Source organism: Maylandia zebra, linkage group LG3, assembly GCF_041146795.1.
Source record: "Maylandia zebra isolate NMK-2024a linkage group LG3, Mzebra_GT3a, whole genome shotgun sequence".
NCBI classification, from domain to species: domain Eukaryota; kingdom Metazoa; phylum Chordata; class Actinopteri; order Cichliformes; family Cichlidae; genus Maylandia; species Maylandia zebra.
Window position 1 is genome coordinate 57,998,828 of NC_135169.1, and position 20,880 is coordinate 58,019,707.

At 43.2% G+C, this 20,880-nt stretch overlaps 2 protein-coding genes across 2 annotated transcripts in view; both read left to right on the forward strand.

The window, feature by feature from the left end:
• The window catches only part of LOC143416841 (protein NLRC3-like), a 153,534-nt gene that overhangs the window by 50,438 nt on the left and 82,216 nt on the right, over positions 1-20,880 (forward strand). The window lies entirely within an intron of this gene.
• On the forward strand, positions 614-20,611 carry LOC143416840 (protein NLRC3-like). Its single transcript, XM_076882483.1, has 10 exons — positions 614-1,386; positions 5,883-6,014; positions 6,099-6,191; positions 6,955-7,056; positions 9,669-9,910; positions 10,027-11,866; positions 13,377-13,553; positions 15,294-15,467; positions 17,838-18,011; positions 18,687-20,611. The coding sequence occupies exons 2-10, from the start codon at positions 5,926-5,928 to the stop codon at positions 18,700-18,702; spliced, it is 2,907 nt and encodes a 968-aa protein (XP_076738598.1). The 5' UTR covers positions 614-1,386; positions 5,883-5,925; the 3' UTR covers positions 18,703-20,611.

Consider the following 20,880-nt stretch of genomic DNA (forward strand, 5'->3'; position numbering starts at 1 on the left):
GAAGGATCAGGAGATATAAAATAAGGAGTATATTGTTAAAGATACATTGACTTCTAACACATGTAACGCATTAAGGTAAAATTTCTTACCATAAGGATGTGTTACACGATTTATAAACCCCAGTTTGTTAATTATTTGTTCATTATTCATAACTATATACTTAATTTTTTAAAAATTAAGTGTTTTTGGTCAAATGGAATTTCTTTTTGGGTAATTTTAGCCCCTTTTAGCCCTCTGCCAAAATGTTTTAACCTTTCTGTCTCTAACAGTAAAACATCGTTCCTTTATCTTCTGTGTCTGGTGTGTTGGTCAGGATTAGCTAGCTTGGCAAAAAGTTCACATTAAACAAAGTGTGTTACTGTGAGGTGTGTGTTCGTACTATGAGTCACAGCTCGAGTTTTCTTGCGGGTGAAGGTTTTTCACCTCGCTGTCATTCTTGCATAAAAGTGTTTGACCCCTTCAGGAAAAAAAACGAAATTTGGGATTATTTTTTGTTTTGTTCATTGTGTGTATTTGTTTCTACTTTTTACTTTTTCTTTTACTGTGTACAGCACTTTGGTCAACCTGTGTTGTTTTTAGACATGGTTATTGATTGATTGATTGATTGATTGATTGATTGATTGATTGATTGATTGATTGATTGATTGATTGATTGATATGTCTTTGATTAAAATACAGCCTACTCCACATCCTCCAAGTTACAGAGAAGAGGAACCATCTGGGGTGAACTTGTGCACTTGGTATTGGCTGTCATGGTCCCTGTGCCTCTCCGGCTCGCTCATGTTGGCCACAGGTTTGTTTTGTTTTCTCTCCTGCTTCCCTGGGTGGAGCTCATTGTGGGCTCTCACCCTTGGCCCACGTATCTGCGGTGATTTCTACACCTGTTGCTGATCAGGCGGCGTCCCCCTTGCCTATTTAACGCTGCGGCACGGAGTATTCGGCACTGGAATGTTGAACCTCCCATGTTCGTGCTCTCAGCTCTCCTAAGACAAACTCTCTCAGTGTTGTGTGGCGTATTGATCTAATTGGACTCTTTGTGTTTAGATCTCCCCGGAACTGGTGGCGGACCCTGACCTGTGATCCCTGTGTGTGTCAACATAAGTGGAAATTGGAGCGAGAGTGGCTGTGGAGAAGCGAGTGTGCGTAAGAAGAGGAGTGGCGGAGTTTGGGCCGAGTGGGGAGCGAGTGTGGATTCCTTCCCCTGGAGCCCTGAAGCCCTGCCCCATTCACTGTATATACACATCACTGTGGTTTCCCTTCTGTGTTAATAAATTGTCAACCCTTTGCTTGCCAGAACGCTGCCTGCGTCTGAATCCATCTGTTAGCCCTGACATTGGATACCTGGAAATCAGTGAAGGGACCATTAATGCTTCAACTTGTACACAGGTTTGAGAGCAACCACCCAAAAGCTTCTGCTAATAAACACTAGTCTGTGTTTATGATGCAAATGTTTCTGGCTGTGTTCACAAACATTTAGTAAGGTGAGTGAGGAATATTAATACTTATTATTAGATCATTAGCAGACTGTAGAACTTGACTGCACGCCAAGGTGGCAGTTCAGCCATTTGATTCATGTTGCAGCAGCTCATGAGTGAATGAACATCGTGCAATAAAAGTACTTCTAGAAGTACATTTTTGCAAAAACGGACATTGTGGAGGAATGTAGGGAAGACACGAGGGAGCCCGATATTTTACTCAAACGTTAATCGCTGCATCACACAACTGAACATTCAAAGCGCCAAAACCTAACCCTCTCACTTCCCGTTACACTGGGTACGAGTGGAGCTACCTGGTGGTATGTACTTACATTTATTTAAATTTACTTGAGTAGGGTAGAGTCATGCTAATGACCTAATAATTTTATTCAGGTGTGTTGCAGCAGAGATACATTTAAAAGCTTCAGGACGCTGGCTCTCAAGGCCTGGAGTTTGACACCCCTGCTTTACACAAAGATGGGTTAAATCACAGTGCAAAGAATGAATGAATAAATGAAATATAAACAATAAATAATTATTAAATAGTCTTACACATCAATGTCATTGGTTGACTTTTGAAGTATTTGAATCCTTATTGGGTTCCCTGAGTGACAGAAGGATTAAAACACTTTAAAATCAGTACTGAAAATATGTGCAGACATTACTGGATAGATTTAGGGTTAGAATCAATAAATCACTATCATGTTAAACACTCTTAGAGTTCAAACCTTCGTAGAAACATAAGTCCAGTATTATGGAATGAAACCTGAAGGTGCATTTGAGGGTGCAAAACGTTTCGTCGGCATTGTTGTGTTTGTTTGGGAGAAAACTTACAAACATACAGTGCAGCACTTCAGAGTTACACTGCTAGCGATCGAAGATTTATGTAAATTCGACAAGCTAAACGCATTCTGTACTGTACAGCAGGAGTCCCCAACCTTTTTGCACCACAGACCACTTTAATGTCAGACAATATTTTCAGGGAACGACCTTTAAGGTGTCGCGGATAAATACAACAAAAGAATAAAAAAAAGAAACTGTGGTGTTTTGTAAATATAATAATAAACGTGACTTGAGCTGTGCGCCAACAACAATGACAGTGACATCCTCCTCTCTGCTTTTTAATGCTCTCTGGTCACTATGGTAACGCGTAAATAGTTCTTTCAAAATAAGACACACAACTACAACCATACATTTCACACCGGAGGATCAACTCTCGCGGAACGGTACCAAAAGACTCACGGACCGGTCCGTGGGCCTATTAGGGACCGCTCCTGTACAGGAGACACTAGATTGATTGACAATGGTCTACAGCAATCAGAACGCACAACACGATGTACTGTAAAAAAAATAAATGAATCAGCGAAACAGCAAGTGTCACTTTTGGCCACGAACAATTTAGGGGAATTTTTATGAACAAACCCAGAGCGTTAAAAAAAACTTAAAACCATTTTTATTTCTCAGCAGCATCAATAGTAACAAAAACGCAATTTAGTTTCGCTGTCAAAGTCGATTTAACTGAAGTTACGTGTTTCCGGTTACTGTGGAGCTCCACAGCAGCTGCAGCCAGAAGCTGTTTCTACAGGATCCTGATGGACACTCAAAGCTTTTAGAAAATGTCCTCATTAGTTGTTTGCAGCAGAATATCAACCGATGTGAACCAAAACAACAAAAGTGCTCTGCACATGTGTGTGAGACTACAGATTCTAGAACCAGAACTGCTGATTTCATTACTCTGAACTTTTAAAGGCAGGTTTTGTATCTGAGAGCAGGGACACTTGCTGTGTTCAGTGTGACTCGTCTCTGCAGAAGGTCAGGGCTCTGATAGTTGCAGTTAGCGGGTGACTTACTGGGCAGGTGGCTCCTGAGTGTCTGTTGGAGTCAGGGTTCATTATGGTCCTGGTTGCTACTGGAAATAAAGAAACAAAAGGAGGGTGTGTTGTTCAGGAAGTACAGACTCAGTACAGACTCAGACTCAGCAGGTAGAATTACTAACTGGAAGGTTGGAGGTTTGATCCCTGGCTGCTCCAGTCTGCACGCCACGGTATCCTTGGGCAAGATGTGGAACCCCGACTTCCTCTCCGATGCATCCATCATAGTGTCATTGTTAGAAAAAGAAGTGCTTGTGTGAATGAAGCACGCTGTATAAAATGCTTTGACTGCTCATACAGAAAAGCAGCTCATAAGAACTGGTTCATTTTCCAGATAATTCCACTATTAAGACAACAGACATTTGGGGGGCTTTCTCTGAGAGTAACACTGAAAGTCTTGCTGCTCCTCCACAAAATGAACTTCAGATTAAAGACACAGCTCAGCTAAACACAACTCAAACTAATCTACACTATTTTTCTTTATTACGCAGCGTTTTTATAACTATTTCCAGATGTTTCTAAAGATGAAAACAGAATTAAACTCCAGCCTGATGCGTTTCTGAGGTTCCTGACTCTGACCGTCCCTCAAACGCCTCTCTGATCGTTTCCTTCCGTCGCTTTTACTTTCGCTTTCGTGAATGTTGTGGTGCAGTTGATCGTCTCCATGTTAAGGTAACGTTAGCAGTCTGTACTGTTTTCCTGGCTGACATCAGCTGTGTGCAGCTTAGTTTCAGCATAAATCTGCTTCGTTTTATGTGAGATCAGAGTCTGGGAACGAGACAGAAACAGTTGATGATCAGCAGCTGAACTCAGAGTCGATGTTACTGTGGATCCACTGACTGATGTCTGTAGGCAGCTTCTCCTGCCTCCATCAGTCTGTTACGGAAGCCCGTTTCCGCCACAAAAAAGGATCCATTCTCGAAATTTCGACTTATAACTCGAAAATTTTGAGGAAAGTAGCTCGAAATGTCGAGTTAGTTCTGCCAATCAGTAATCCAGCTACAATGCGCACTCAAACCCGCATCGCAACAAACCGGCGCTTTCGAGAGTACGTTAGCTGATATTAACGCCATGTGATTCAGCTAATAACAGGATTTCATCATTTGTGAAGCCACACAGACAATAATCAGCGACTTGTGCATTTATGACTGGCTGTAATTCTGGTGTCTTAGCTGTAGCATTTGTAGCTGAGGGCTTCAGCTTCCGGGTAACAAGGAAATTACGTCATTCACGTAAATGACTGATTGACAGCACTAACTCTTAATTTTGAGTTAGTTTTTTCAAAATTCCAAGTTAATAAGTCGAAATTACGATAAAATAAATCGAAATTTCGAGTTCTGGATCCTTCTTTTTTTTAGTGACGCAAACGGGCTTCCAGTGTGTGGATGTTGTTTAACTGCTGACAGTGAGACAGGCTGTCCTAAGAGTCGCTGCCAACACTTCATCTATAAAATGCATTTCTCTGCTCGGTCGCTATAGTCTGCTGTCGTATTTGTATGCAGGTTATTTTCAGTTTAACTGCTGATGTTCATTCGTGTATTGTAGGTGAATGCATTGATGATTGATCATAAATTAGTAAACTGGCCGTTTTTGTTCAATAATTCCTGTTTCATGTTCAAACCGTCAGACAGAAACTCTGCGTTTGTTTTTATGTTCTTCAGCCTGTTGTTCTTGAGGTCATCTGTGATGCGTTCAATGACCCTCCACATGCTCTGAGGCTCATTTGAAGAGAAACAGAACTTCATCTTTAGAGCATAAGTGGGTTTTTGCCCTCTTTATGCCCGCGGTCAGGCTCTGTTTATTGTAGTATAACACTCATAGGACACAGTGACCCGCTGCACACACACTGCACACACACTGCACACACACTGCACACACACTGCACACACACTGCACACGATGACAGCTGCAGAGTTTGTGTCTGATGTATTAAGTATGAAACACTGTTGGGTTAAAATCTGGTCAGAATGAATCCAGGTGCAGGTGTGTCAGTTTAGGACCACTGGACTAACATCCAAGTGCTCACAATATAAAGTGTATTCTGTAGTAACATCCTGGTGTTGCAGCAACAGTCCCACATGGAAACGTCAACACTCAAACTCAAAATCTCTCTTTGTCAACAATAAAATGACAGCAGACCAATTTGAACAAAGTTGGTAAAAAGCTTCAGAAATTAGTAAAATATTAAAAAGTGTCTGGATGCTCAATCATCCAGGTAAGGGTTAGGTTAGTAATGCTGTGATTGCAGACATTCCCCAACTCTCTGTGAATGGGACTCATGGCCATTGATCAGTGGTTGTTGATCAATGGTCATGACCTCCCAGCCATTGTGCAAATGTCCTGTTTATAAGGTTGGAAACCTGCAGTCAGCTGAGACTGAAGGAGTCACCTGGATGAGTCATGAAACGTTTCTCCCACTGAAAACATCCAGATGAACAGAATCAACTTTTGGGGATTAAAACGTGTCTGAATCAATCAGTGGGTGCTGAGTGGGTCAGTCAGTGTGTCGCTGGGCTGATTTGTGTTTCCTCTGCAGGTGAAGGTAGAAAGTGTGTGTGAGCTGATGTGAATTGAGCAGCATGGATCAGTGTGAGGACAGAGAGGAGGGAGTCCCTCCCTCTAAAAGCACTCTGTGTGGGGAACATGAGAGCCAGACCAAAGCTCAGAGGTGAGATGACCATCTCTAACTGTCCATGACTCTTCTCCATGTCACAGCTCAGCACTCACATCACTGCTCCATCATTATTCACAGGAACCAGCCTGGACCTCCACCCAGCTCTGTGTCCTGTAAGAGTGACGCGTCCAAAGATTTCAACATTGAGTTTAAAGTCTCTGCTGCAGAGAGGTGAGCTGTTAGTAACAAGAACTCTCTGATTTAAATGATTTTGATGTTTCCTGGTTTCTAAAATGCATCTCTGTAGCAGAGCAGTGTCTCCAAGGACACACAGGCTCAGCTGTAACTGTCAGTTTACCTGGTTTAAGACACATTTGGACTCCATTGGCTGTTTTTAACTATGTATTTTAATCAGAGGTGTAAATTTAGACCTCACACATCTGGATCCTAAACTATGATAGAAACAGCTGCTAGCAGTGGGTAGTTTGACTTTGATACGCTGCTCTAGAAAGCAAACAAAGGTTTGTGCAGCTCCTCTTCAGAAAAGTGTTCAGAGAGCAGCTGCTGTATTAGACAAAGGCTCGTCGTGTGAGCCCAGATGTGTGTAACAGCTGGATGAAGGAGAACCATCACAGTCACGTCTCCATCCCGCCTTTATTAATGAACTTCCTGTTGCTTGCAGATGACAGGAACACAAAGTGTTTGTGCCACGTGATGCTGCAGGATTTGTTAACATGTCCATGATGGTAACATCTCCTCGTCTAACTGCAAACATATGAGCGCTCCTAACGGCAGCTATCACAGCCACACAGGCAGACTGTGTCTCACTGTTGCATTCAGGGACATTTGTTTTCCTGTAAAAAGCTGAACTCTAATCTAAGAGGACTGTTACTGACAGGAAACAGCTGCATTATCTGCAGTCTGTGTGATCACAGCTGCTTCAATCACTTTATCAGAGAATTGATCATTGAATAAAACATGTTTGTGTCTGCAGAGGTCAGAGGTCACAGTCTGCAGGATCCAGCTGTCCGTCTATGAGGAGTGATGGGTCCATGCCTCACCCTCCAGACTTCAGTGCTGAACCTGGACCAGTGAGGTCAGAGACCTGTGATGACTCCTTTACATGTTTGTGTTTTCCTGGATAAATATGACCAAAGATTCATTAAAAAGATAAAAATATTAGACTTTGTCCTGTAGCGCTGTGTGGCAGGCAGGATTGGACCCAAACACAACAGGATGAAGTCAAAGAGGCAGCTTTATTTCAGCTGTGAACATGCAAATAGCAGAAATAAGAAAACATAACTGTAGGTTTGCAGTGAATGAAGCCTCAGCTCAACGCTCCACTTTGTCCCTCTTTTCCTTCTCCAAACAGCCACATCAGGAGTCTTTGATGGAGTTTTAAAATATTTAATTACAAATGTCCAAAGATGGGTTCAGGATACCTGAATCCACAATTATTAAAGCTAAAATAGTTCACAGGGTTTGGACTTTGTTAGGTGACGAGAGAACATCAAAGTGTTTTTTATCTTTAAACAGTATTTTTATCACTTCAGTTGCTCTCACAGCCCTGTTTGTTATTTTACCAGAGCTCTTATGTTTCACTCAGTGCTCCCACCAAACACCTTGGAGGACACATTAGTGTGATTTAGATTTCATTGGTGTAAACACCAGTCACACAAGCTAACCCATGGAGGCAGCAGCAGGCTTTGTGTTTGGTAAAGTCTGTTGGCTTAAACTAAGAGAGTTTAGTTTGTTAGCACAAAGAGCTGTCAGCTAAAGCCCCGAATGCACTTTGAATACAGACGAACTGAGAAAAACACTTTAAATACAGCAAACAGTCAAACTGACCACATGTTTTTCTGCTGATCATCCACAGCAGTACATTTAGCATTCATGCTAGCAGCAGGCTATGACTGTCCATTCAGCACCAACACAGGTAGGAGTGAGCAGTGATAATAATGGATTGGATTTATATAGCGCTTTTCAAGGCACCCAAAGCGCTTTACAATGCCACTATTCAGTCACTCTCACATTCACACACTGGTGGAGGCAGCTACGGTTGTAGCCACAGCTGCCCTGGGGCAGACTGACAGAAGCGAGGCTGCCATATCGCGCCATCGGCCCCTCTGGCCAACACCAGTAGGCGGTAGGGTAAAGTGTCTTGCCCAAGGACACAACGACCAGGACAGAGAGCCCGGGGATCGAACCGGCAACCTTCCGGTTACAGATACGCTTCCCAAACCCCTGAGCTACGGTCGCCCCAAGTCCTGCTCCTGATGAAGCAGGACTGTGGGCAAGTTTGAGCTACAATCCTATTGGCTTCTCAGTTTCTCCAAAGAAAAGGGGAAAAATTCTTGGTGTTGTGAAGATGTGAGTTGGTCTTGTTGTCGTGGGGCTGGAAGGATGCTGGCAGTGAGAGGCTTTTCATACAGTGTTGAGTAACAGAATGAGAAGAAAGCCACTGCACATGAAACAAGGTGCTCGTAGTGTTTGTTTACTGTGTTTGTGCCACAATGTCAGATCAGTTGTAGATTCACATGCAGACTTGTCCAGTGAAACCAGTGCAAGTACTGCAGTACAGAGCAAAGACTAAGCAAGCCAGGAGAGCTCTCCAACTTTCTGAAAGTATCAGGATATTTGAGTGATAAGAAAAAGTGGATCATGCAACAATGTCCCTCAGCACACAAAACAATCAAAGCAGAATAAATATAATGTTTTAGATCAAACACTTACAGGGACCTGAAGAGAGAGAACCAACAAGATGTCATGGCTAACAGAGGAACTCAAGCACAGACTGAGTTCTGACAAACAAAAAGGTGGCAGTTTATTTACCAAAGGGGTGAACCACAGTGCTCTATATATGTACAGTGAGTCGGGGAGGGGGTCCAGGGCTCCAGGGAAAAGAGGGAAGGGAGTCCACACTCACTCCTCTTCAGTCACTCTTGTCCTGCTCTCCACTCACACAGCCACACACAGGAATCACAGGTAAGCGTCTGTAACCAGGTCCGGGGAAATATTTACTCAAAGTATACACAAAGTTTACCCAACTGGTGAATTTAGAGAGATTTCTTAGCAAGGAGCTGAGATCATGAACACAGGAGGGTCAATGTCCCAGCGACGAACTGCTCCATGCCGCAGCGTTAAATGGTTACCGGTAAGCCCAGGTGAGTCAGCAACAGGTGGTGTAATCATCATAACTGTGTGGACCAAGAACGAGAGGCCATTACAAGCTCCACCCAGGCAGGCAAAACGCTAGCAGGAGAGAGCAAAACATAAAACCTGAAAAGCCATCATGAGCCAGCCAGAGAGACACAGAGTTTATACTAGAAGAGAAACCTGCTCATCTTCATCATGTTTGTTTAAACAGAGAAAATCAGAAGTCTCTGTGTGTCAGACCACGGCTCTACACGGACACTTCTAAGCTGCTTCAGAGTGAACTGACCCAGATAATCTGCACACAGCGGCTGTAAAACAGTGAAAGTCATAACTGTGTCTCTCTGATGGAAAGCTTTTATTGTGAAGTCAGGAAGTCTGCAGGAAGTGTTGAGTTTGTATTCATCACTCAGTGTTTAATGAGACAGGCAGACAGGAAGAGCAGCTCATTAGTGTTGATGACATCAAAGGAACTGTGAGGAACTGCAGTTTGGTCACATCTGGATGTTTTTCACTGACAGTAAATGTTTTAGTGATGAAGAAATGTGTTCACAGAGAGAGGAAGAGGAAGAGGAGTGGTGTTTGTGAGGAGGAGCAGCTGTCCTGCTGTGCTTTGTGTCAGGACGTCCTGAAGGATCCAGTCTCTACCAGCTGTGGACACTGGTTCTGCAGACAGTGCATCTCCTCATACTGGGACCAGTCTGCTTCATCGGGAGACTCCTCCTGTCCCCAGTGTGGAGAAAGATCCAGAAGCAGAGCTGGACTGCAGACAGCCAGTCAGAGCAGCTGTGTACAAAGTAAGACTGAACATCTGTCTGCTGATGGACTCATTTCTGAAAACTGGACTTCTTGTGTTGTTCAGACATTGAAGAGTTTTCTTTCTCTTTAGTCTCATTGTTTTTCTTTCTTTCAGCAGATGTTGGTCTGCAGGAGGTTTTAGATGAACATAAGATCAGTCTGAGGAGGAGATGTGAACGTGTGACTGAAGGAAGTGATGAAACAGGAAGTAGAACCCTCCTCAACAGGATCTACACTGAGCTCTACATCACAGAGGGACAGAGTGAAGAGGTTCATACCCAACATGAGGTGAGGCAGCTGGAGACAGCTTCCAAGATGGACGCCCTCCATGACGCTCCAATCAGGTGCCAGGACATCTTTAAAGCCTTACCTGACCAACAGAGACCCATCAGAGTGGTTCTGACCAACGGCGTGGCTGGTGTTGGAAAAACCTTCTCAGTGCAGAAGTTCACTCTGGACTGGGCAGAGGGCTTGGAGAACCAACATGTCAGTGTGGTGGTTCTGCTTTCATTCAGGGAGCTGAACCTGATCAGAGATGAGCAGTACAGTCTTCTGGAGCTGCTCCATGTTTTCCATCCAACATTACAGAAGGTCACAGCAGAGAAGCTGGCTGTCTCTCAGCTTTTGTTCATCTTTGACGGCCTGGATGAAAGCAGACTTTCATTGGATTTCACCAACAGGAAGCTGCTGTCTGATGTCACACAGAAGTCATCAGTCAGCCAGCTGCTGACAAACCTCATCCAGGGGAATCTGCTTCCCTCGGCTCTCGTCTGGATAACTTCCCGACCTGCAGCAGCCAATCAGATCCCTCCTACATGTGTTGACAGGCTAACAGAAGTACGAGGCTTCACTGACGCCCAGAAGGAGGAGTACTTCAGGAGGAGATTCAGTGATGAAGAGCTGTCCAGCAGAATCATCTCCCACATGAAGACATCCAGGAGCCTCCACATCATGTGTAGTATCCCAGTCTTCTGCTGGATCACTGCTACAGTTCTGGAGCACATGTTGACTACAGAGCAGAGAGGAGAGCTGCCCAAGACCCTGACTGACATGTACTCACACTTCCTGCTGGTTCAGACAAAGAGGAAGAAGAACAAGTACCACGAGGGACGTGAGACGAGTCCACAGGAGCTGACGGAGGCTGATAGGAAAGTTCTTCTGAAGCTGGGGAGGCTGGCGTTTGAACATCTGGAGAAAGGAAACATCATGTTCTACCAAGAAGACCTGGAGCAGTGTGGTCTGGATGTGACAGAGGCCTCGGTGTACTCAGGAGTTTGTACAGAGATCTTCAAAAGAGAGTGTGTGATCTTCCAGAAACCAGTCTACTGCTTTGTTCATCTGAGCATTCAGGAGTTTCTGGCTGCTGTCTACATGTTCCACTGTCACACCAACAGGAAGACAGAGGTGGTAGAAGGTTTTCTAGGGAATTTCCGAGAAGAATACAAAAACAGATCTTTTTTTAAGAACAAGTTCAAGTCTTATAGCTTCACATCACTGGATGTCTTTTTGACTAAAGTCATGGAGAAATCCCTCCAGAGTAAAAATGGCCACCTGGACCTGTTTGTTCGCTTCCTTCATGGCCTCTGTCTGGAGTCCAACCAGAGACTCTTAGTAGGTCTGCTGGGTCAGACAGAGATCAGTCCAGGAACCATCCAGAGAGTCATCAACAACCTGAAGAAGATGAACAGTGATAAAATCTCTCCTGACAGAAGCATCAACATCTTCCACTGTCTGATGGAGATGAACGACCTCTCAGTACATCAGGAGATCCAAGAGTTCCTGAAGTCAGAGAACAGATCAGAGAAGAAACTCTCTGAGATCCAGTGCTCAGCTCTGGCCTTCATGCTGCAGATGTCAGAGGAGGTTCTGGATCAGTTTGACCTGCAGAAGTACAACACATCAGAGTGGGGACGACAGAGACTGATTCCAGCTGTGAGGAACTGCAGAAAGGCTGGGTGAGTCCAGATGTGATCATTAACATCATTGATCAGTGTAGGTTAGTAGTTTAATTTTGAAAATAAAATCAGATTGTAACCACAAAGTGTTTGTGTCCGTACGCTGCAACCTTCCACACCATTCCTTTATTGTACAGACTCAGCAGCAGCTCCATGGATCCCAAATCCAAGAGTGGAGAACAGATTTGAAGTGTGTCACATCCATGCAGTCACAGCTGTTTCCACCATGTTTCCACTGATATTAATCCTGTTCAATGACACGTTTCATATCAGTGAATATGTTCTTTAGGACGTCCACTGACATGTTTAAGTGTCCTGCTGGAAATCACTCAAATCATCCATGAAATCCATGAAAAATCCTTTTAGTGTTTCTAACTTCACCCTCTGTCCTCTCTCTCTCTCCATCCTCCTCACTGCTTCTTTCACTGATAATCACACAAACATTGTATTCAGCTACAAAATAACACAATAATATCATCTGATGATCATTATTATAAGAGCAGGATCCATATTTGATATCAGAGTAACACACTGCTTGGTTATGTGCAGTCATCATCAGTGACTGTGGGTCAAACAGAAGCTCTCTGATTGGTTGCTGACCTTGGTCACCTGTCCACTCTCACCTGTTTGTGTTTGCTCTCTCTTTGCTGTCTCCATCCTCTCTCTCCTTTCTCTCCCTCTCTGTCTTTGTACGTCACTCAGGTCCAATGGAAACAGTGACATTTACAAACCAATCAAAGACAAACTGATCCATGTCAGGTTATAACAATATTCAAAGTGAATACAGGCTGCTGCTGGACACAGACAGGTAACATCATTTTGACTTGCTGTCACCTGGATCTGGACTCATAAACACTGAAGCCCTGAACAGGAATACAAATCATTTTCTGCCAACTAGCGACACAGCAGCAGATAATGGCTCAGAAAGCTAAAATGAGCCAATCATTTCTGTGTTTAGTTCCCCTGAAATCAGATCTGATATCAGCAGCTCTGAGTTCATTCATCATTATTGTCCACTGATGAGATTTCTGCTCCGTTTGGTAACAGTCAGCAGGTTTTTCCTGCGTGTGGACGTGAACAGTCGTACCTGACAGCAGGTAGCAAACAGAGATCATCTTTCCAGCTGGAACTCTTCACTGAGCTGAACTCATTCAAAATGTTCTGGAGTCAAAACAGGAAACAGTCCAAATGTGTGTCTTCACTCTGACTCTGGATCAGATCTCAGTGACAGACTGTGGACATTATGGAAGCCTAAATGTGACACCATCTTCCTCCTTCATCTGCAGATTAAAGCCAAACAAAGATTCTCATTAAAAGTCTGCAGGTCTGAGAGAGACTCAATCGTTGTGTCATGTCAAACACAGTAAGAGGAGCTGAAGCACAGATGTGAAGAGCAGATTCATCAGATTATGACCTCACTCTGTTTTGTCTTCATATACATTCAGTCTGTGTTTATAATGCAGATTTTCTGCTTTTATAATAACACATTTTATATTTTCTATCATCACAGACTGACTCACTGTGGACTCTCAGAGTCTCACTGTGAAGTTGTGGCCTCAGCTCTGAAGTCCAACCCCTCCCATCTGACACAGCTGGACATGAGTAGAAACTACAAGCTGCAGGATTCAGGTGTGAAGCTTCTGTGTGCTGGACTGGAGAGTCCAAACTGTCGACTGGAGACTCTGAGGTGAGTTCACTGACTGCGGCTGTTGTTGTTTTTCTATATTTCAGGTCTTTGATGTTTGAAACTTTCTTTAGTTCCTAAATGTTCAGGATGTGTCTGAAGACAAATGTGAAGAAGTTTGAGTGCTTTCAGAAATGTTGTCTTTCCAAACGACTGAACAACAGTTTTTCCTTTTGGCTCCAAACAGAAGTGACAGACTTGAGCAGGGTTCATTTAAAGGCTGACAGAAGTGGAGTGGTGACGGGGAGATGTTTGACAGGACAGTGTTTCAGCCTCCACAGGTTCATGTTGTGCTCCATCAGTCAGTGAAGATGAAGTCAGTGCTGATGAGGCTGTAGAGTGTGTGAGGGATGTGAATGAGGATGATGAAGATCTGATGATAGCAGATAAAAACAGGCTGCAGAGACTTTGAGCCATACAGGGCACACAGTGTGTGTACAGAACAGCTGAAATCATTATGGAGGCCTCACTGGAATATGGAAGCATCACAGTACAGCTTCAGTGAAGCATTAAAGTCTCTGATATGAGATGAGAAATGAAGCAGCCAGAGCTTTTTCATGAGTGGAAACCCACTGTGACTGTGAGCTGCTGCTACAGCCTCCAGATTAGCCAGCAGCTCATCCTGCTCAACATTTCCTCACCAACTTTAATGGAAGTGTGATGTTTTCAGCTGGAGTGATGGTCAGGGTGGCCTCCCTCTCCTCTTCTTCTCCTCTTCCTCTTTCATTTGTAAAGCCACTTCTGCTGCTTTCATTCATTTGGAAGTCCTGTAGCTGAGTTTGGGAGAGACTAACAGCCTCGGCAGCAGAGGGGAGAAAGGCTGTAACACCACCACTTTACTCTGTTCTACCTGTCACATCATTTTATCAGGAAACAAATATGCTCATGTTTTTACTATGTTTGTCTTGAAGATGTAAGAAGATCACATGGTGCTTTTTATTATTGTGTTGGTTTGTTTGCTGTCTCTTGGATGGAGCCCAGCTGTGCGTGGCCCCTGGGCCTGTGGTCAGAGTGTGTGCTGGATAATCGGGCCCAGGATGAGGCCAAACTGACATGGGATGAAATGTCTGTCACATAATTGAGCTTAGTGTAGTTTCATTTCTGCACAATTTAAAAACAACCAAAACTTTGTTCTGTCTTTTCTATGTTATACTGTAGACTTTCTCTGATACTGTGTCCAAAAGGAGCAGCTTTTACTTTGAAGGGGAGGCATCTCTGTTTCCTCTTCAGGTTGGATGATGGAAGCAAATGAGTGTGTGATGTTCTTTCAGTGTTGCACTTTGTAGACGGTCCCTGAGCACTGGTCTCACAGCCAGCTGCACATAGAGACCAGTGTTGTTAGTCCAGGTCAGAAGATGACTTGTTGGAATGAAAATGAGCTTGTAGTTTGTCTGCTTTAATAATGTGACTGGAAAAAGGTGTTGGACTTCAAATATGTCCATTTCTTTCACACTTCACCTTTAAAAGTGAAGCCTTGTGGTTCCTGGAAGGAAAAACACGACTTTTTCAAGTCTTTGTCCTGTTTTTATGATAAATGTACGACTTTAATGTGAAACATTCAGAGTTTTTTCTCTTGTTGTGTTTGTTTGAAGCTGCTTCCTGTTGGCTTCAGCTGTTTGGAGTTTCCATTTTCTAAACTTCTACATTCTGAACCTTCTTCAGCTCTGAACAGATGATGAAACACTGAATGATTTCAAGCTCACACTTTGTCTAATAAACTTACATCTTTCATTCTTTATACAGATTGATCGACTGTGGTTTGTCAGAGATCAGCTGTGATTATCTGGCAGCAGCACTGAAGTCCAACCCCTCCCATCTGAGAGAGCTGGACCTGTACGACAACAACTTGCAGGATTCAGGAGTGAAGCATCTGTGTGGTTTCCTGGAGAGTCCAGGATGTGGACTTGAAACTCTGAGGTCAGTCAGCATGTTTTAGTTGTGCTGAGATGAATATGATGTGAAAGTTGTGCTGACACTAAACTGCAGACATCAGGCTGATATTATACTGATCCACACTGAGGATCTTCATGGTAAAGTCTGTTTTCTTCTTCTCTGGTTTAGTCCATTGACTGCAGCAGAACAATGTTCACATTTCAAACCTTCAAAGAAGAAGAAAAATCCTCCACTGGATAATTCACTGTGAAACTCTCAAACTCTTCATTCCACCTTAAAGTCTGTCTGACACTGAAATCCAAAGCAAAATGTGCGTTTGCTTTACAGACAGCAGTCCAACACAAACATACACACATCATCCAAAACACAGTCCAACATCCAAATCTCCTCCACTGCCAGCATGAATGATGGGAAAGAGAAGGAGGAACACTCTGACATTCAGGGTTAGAATGAGTTTCATGAAGCAGACTGTGAAGATCAAAGCTGCATTAGAAAGCTTACATGAATGAATGAGTGGACAGAAGTGGACAGAGATCATCTGAAGCACTTCAAAGGCTTTAAATCAGCACATTTCTCTTTATTCTTTATCAACTCTGTTAGTTTCTCTCAGTTTTCTGTGGAATGAAGCTAACAGCAGGCTAATAAGATGCTGACCAATAGGTTTCTATTAAAGGTTGTAATTTGTATATGAAAAAGTGCTTTGGCTCAGCAGGGATCAGCTTACAGGTAGAATACAGCTGCTGGATGGGATTAGCATGTCATAGCTATCTACCAAACTGCTAACTGGGGGATTTCAGGCCATCTATGGATCATTTTTGCTAACTGTTTATTCAGCTTAGGCTCACAGGGCTGCAGCCTGTGCCCTAGCTGTCATAGGGCAAGAGGCGTGGTCCACCTGCACAGGTGAGCAGTCCATCACAGGGCCAACAGAGAGAGACAGAGAAGCACTCTCTCACATCCACACCTACAGCCAATTTAGAAGCACCAATGAACCTAAGCAGCATTTCATTGGACTGTGGGAGAACATCCAACCTCCACAGAAAGGCCAACAAGCTTCAACCTACAACCTTCTTGCTTTAAGGCACTAGTGCCAACCACTTTTCCCCATTTCAGCCCAAATCCTGCATCTTCCTGTTTCTGACTCCAGGCCAGCTCCACTAACACTTTCTCATCAGACACTGCCACCTAGTGGAGGAAGTCTTAGTTCCATTTGAAGCTTCAGATGACAGTTAGTTCCTTTACAAAGAGGTGGAGGTGGTGGGGCCACAGCACCATCATCACTGAGTGCCATAGGACACTTAACATTTGTTTCCATATGCTGGGAACTTCCTGTTGTTCCAAGGAGGACTGGAAAATGTGTGAAAATCACCCAGTCAGTTCCTCACAGCACACTTCAATCATTTCCCTCCCACAGCATCAGGACCAGGGCTTTTTCTCTCTTTGCTCCCACTAAGAGATTTCCACACAAACACCTCATCAGTGGGACTCTCAGAGCTACCAGCCCTTTGCTACAATCACAAAGCTCTTCATTGAAATCAATGATATCAAAGCTGGAATCAAATGAGTCCAAGTCTTCTGCTGATTCAGCATCACATTCATCTTTGCTCCTTGTTCTGCATCCCCACCATGGACTTCATTCCTTTCCAAGCCAGCCTTGAGTGTCCTTTATTCAGCTCATCCTCTGCTTTACTTTTACACCTGATTTTAGCTGCTTTATCTCTCTTTCAACAAGTTTCTGTGCCTCAATCTTTTTCTTCTCTCCCTCATAACAAGACAGCTTCTTCTGCCTGAGAACATGTTGGAGTGATTTACTAATCCAGGGCTGCTTATTGGGGAAAATACTTCCTGTTTCCAAAGTAATCCCCATTTTTCCCAGAAAGAAATGTAAGTAGAAATCGATGATCTCAGTGAGAACATGAGCCTTTAAAAAGTCCCAGTGGGTGCAGTCAAAGCAGTCCCTCAGTCCCAGTATAGAGTCTTTGGTCCAGACTGGAACAAGTGTGTGCCCAGTTTGAGCTCTCTTCAGTGCTGTGACCTGACAGACCCAGAGGGGCCATCACATCACATTTAGAAGCTCCCCTAATGGAGCCACAACACATGTCCAATACTTAGTCTGTCTTGTTGGACCAACTGGAAGAAATGATTCAAGGACTTAGTCACAGAACAGAGATTCAAATCTCCAAAATCCAACTGGCTGCATCAGGACATATAGTCTGAAACTCTGCACAGTTTCCTGTTTGAAGCTGCTTCCTGTTGGCTTCAGCTGTTTGGAGTTTCCATTTTCTAAACTTCTACATTCTGAACCTTCTTCAGCTCTGAACAGATGATGAAACACTGAATGATTTCAAGCTCACACTTTGTCTAATAAACTTACATCTTTCATTCTTTATACAGATTGAGGGACTGTGGTTTGTCAAAGATCAGCTGTGATTATCTGGCAGCAGCACTGAAGTCCAACCCCTCCCATCTGAGAGAGCTGTACCTGAGCTGGAACAACCTGAAGGATCCAGATGTGAAGCAGCTGTCTGATCTTCAGCAGAGTCCAGACTACAGACTGGAGACTCTGGGGTCAGTAGAGTGATGGAGTGAGTGGGTGGTGCTGTCAGCAGTATTGTACTAAACACAGTCAGTATGAAACAAAGATCCAGTGTTTCCTGTAAAGCTGCAGCTTCTCAGTGAAGCTGTGAGAGGAGAATGGTGACAGGCTTCAGGATTGGACACAAACACTTCCTGTTTCTCACCTTTATGGTCACCATAGTAACGGCTGACATGCTCTGATCAAACACTGTCAACAGCCAATCAGCTCTCTGAACAAAGCTGCACGCAGACCAATGACTGCATTCGTTTCCAAGTTTAAAGCAGTGAAGAACACAGTCTGTAGGTGAGGAAGAATTTAGTGAGAGCAGATGTTTGGATGGAATTCCTCCAGTTAACAGCTGGAACCGTCCATCTGGATTGTTGGGCTTGTTGTTGGGGTTCCTACAGAGCTCAGAGTGGACACACCAAGGTTCTTCTAATGAATGAAAGTCCAAACTCAAACTAGGAGGGAAAAACATTTTCATCAACTTCAATAAAAATCCAAAGATTAGAAAAAGTGAAGCAACAATGAGTCCTAGTACAGTCCCAGCACTGAAGTCCCTGCTGCTCTTTATACTGGATGTGCTGCATCACTGACTGACAGCTGATGAAGAGTCTCTGGAAACACTCGTTTATCTCCTCTGCTCTTCCTTCTTCTCTCTGCAGGTGGAGGCGATGGTAAACAGGACGGTGTGTGTGCTGAGAGAGGAGGAGCTGTGTCCTGATGATCCAGAGAGGTTGAAGCAGCAGCAGCTTGTGTGTAGAGACGCTCTGACTGGGCCATGTTACTGGGAGGTGGAGAGGAGAGCTTCATCCAGCAGTGACTGACAGAGGAATGAGAAGAAGTGCAGATGACTGTCAGTGCTGCAGAGTGAACTGCTCTGAGAACAGCTCCACTGTCAGACACAATGTAGAGTCCAGCATCATCCCTGTGTGTCCCTCTGGATCTGACAGAGGATCATCAGTGTATCTGGACTGCTCTGCTGCTGCTCTGTCCTTCTACAGTCTCTGCACAGTCTCTGTCTGACTCTGGCTACATTTTTGGCATTTATATTCTTGGTTGCTCTCTTTATATTTTTCACATGCAAAATGTGCCCATCTTTGGCAAGATTCACACTGCACCTGGAAAGGAAAAATAAATGGCTCATATTCTGTTTGGTGAATACTATTACTCAACATTTTAATTATGATTGGCAAGTAATGATACTAAGACTTATGTGTTTCTTTTGTTTTGTTTTGTTTTACCATTTCAATCATGCTGCGGTCAGCGTTAGCATCTAACATGGAGAAAACAATGCAGTAGTCCTCAGCGTTCCCTGAAACACAATCATAGTTAGGTTTTAATCAAACATTATTTATTGAATAATTAAAAAATAATAGTACATTTTTTCCAAATATACTTCCTGGAAAATTAGTCTAAATTAGACTTTGAGAAGGGTCTTATCTGAAAGTGTTTGAAGAGCACTATTTGTACTGTGCTGTTTGAAAAGCACTATTTAAATTGGAAGTACGCACTAACGTGATAAGGACTTTACTGGACTTACCTCGATTTTCAAGTAGGGTGCAAGCTATCTGCATTCGCTCCAGCACAACTGGCTCTGTAGTGGTTGACACCTCACTGACCTCTCCAAAATCAAGGTAGTGTTCTGCAAACTGTGAGATTGATCATAATTAGAATGTAAAGTCTTAATTAGGTAAAGGATAGGATAATTATAAGCCACAAGGCTTCAGCCTATTCCTTTTTCAGTTACTGTATGATTAAGTACTTCTATGTAAAATGATCATCTTTGTTGTTGTTGACCGAAATAACTTTCACTTCACTTAAATTCACTTAAAGTCTTAATTCTAGCTAACAAGAAACTGAATCATTTGAATAAGGGTTACCTTTAACAGTAAAACTCCACAACTGCTGGAATCCTGTCGCTTGTTGTGTTGCATAGTCTGTAACTGCCACTCCATGGTGTCTTCATGCCCTCTCATCCTCAGAAAATTCCTAGTTGAACAAAAGTGTTTGTAATGAAACAAGATTTTTTTTTTTTTAATCTAAGAATAACACCTCAGTATCATACATACCTCCAGTTGCGCAGAATTTTCCTGTCATAAACACCTTCATTCCCATGGGGTCTATGAGCAGTATTTTCTGTGCAGAAATGTTGACAATCTAAAGAAAAAGTTAAATTAAAAATTACAATTGTTTGTGCCACTGAAAACTTATTTAAAAATAACACTTTGTGCAAGAAACTGCTTCACAACAAATTATGCAAATTAATAACAAAATGAACACATACCACAAGAATCCAGTGTGTACCAAAGTTCACAGGGCACAGCCACGTCTTCAACTGGGAACTTCATCTGTGGGATTGGAAGTGCAGAGTAATTTGGATTTACTTAGGTACCATGCGTCTCAGGGTGTTTTCAAATATAGTCTTCTTTAAAGGAACCGAACTCTTTCCTCAGCAACAGAAAGGAGTCAACTGTTTGGACCACTTCTGAGCTTTCAACATACCAGTTGAGGCATCTGAACTGCCCAGAAAACAACGAGCTTGCAACTACTGAACAGAGCAGGTGTGCAGCATTCTGCACAAGTATACAAAAATGTTATAGAACAGTAAATAGGTTTTTTTTTTTATTTCAAAATTAGTAGGTAAATGACATTTCTTACTTACCTTTCGTCTGTCAATAACACGGTGCAGATATGCATCAATGACCTGTTTTGAAAAATCTGAGTTTATACAACAACAGCAACAATTTTTGAAGTAACTGCTTGAGTGCTGTACACAAAAACATCTAAAGGAATAGAATTGCTGATAAAGGTTCTTTCTGCATATACTGAAACTGGGTATTATGATGTCACAACATC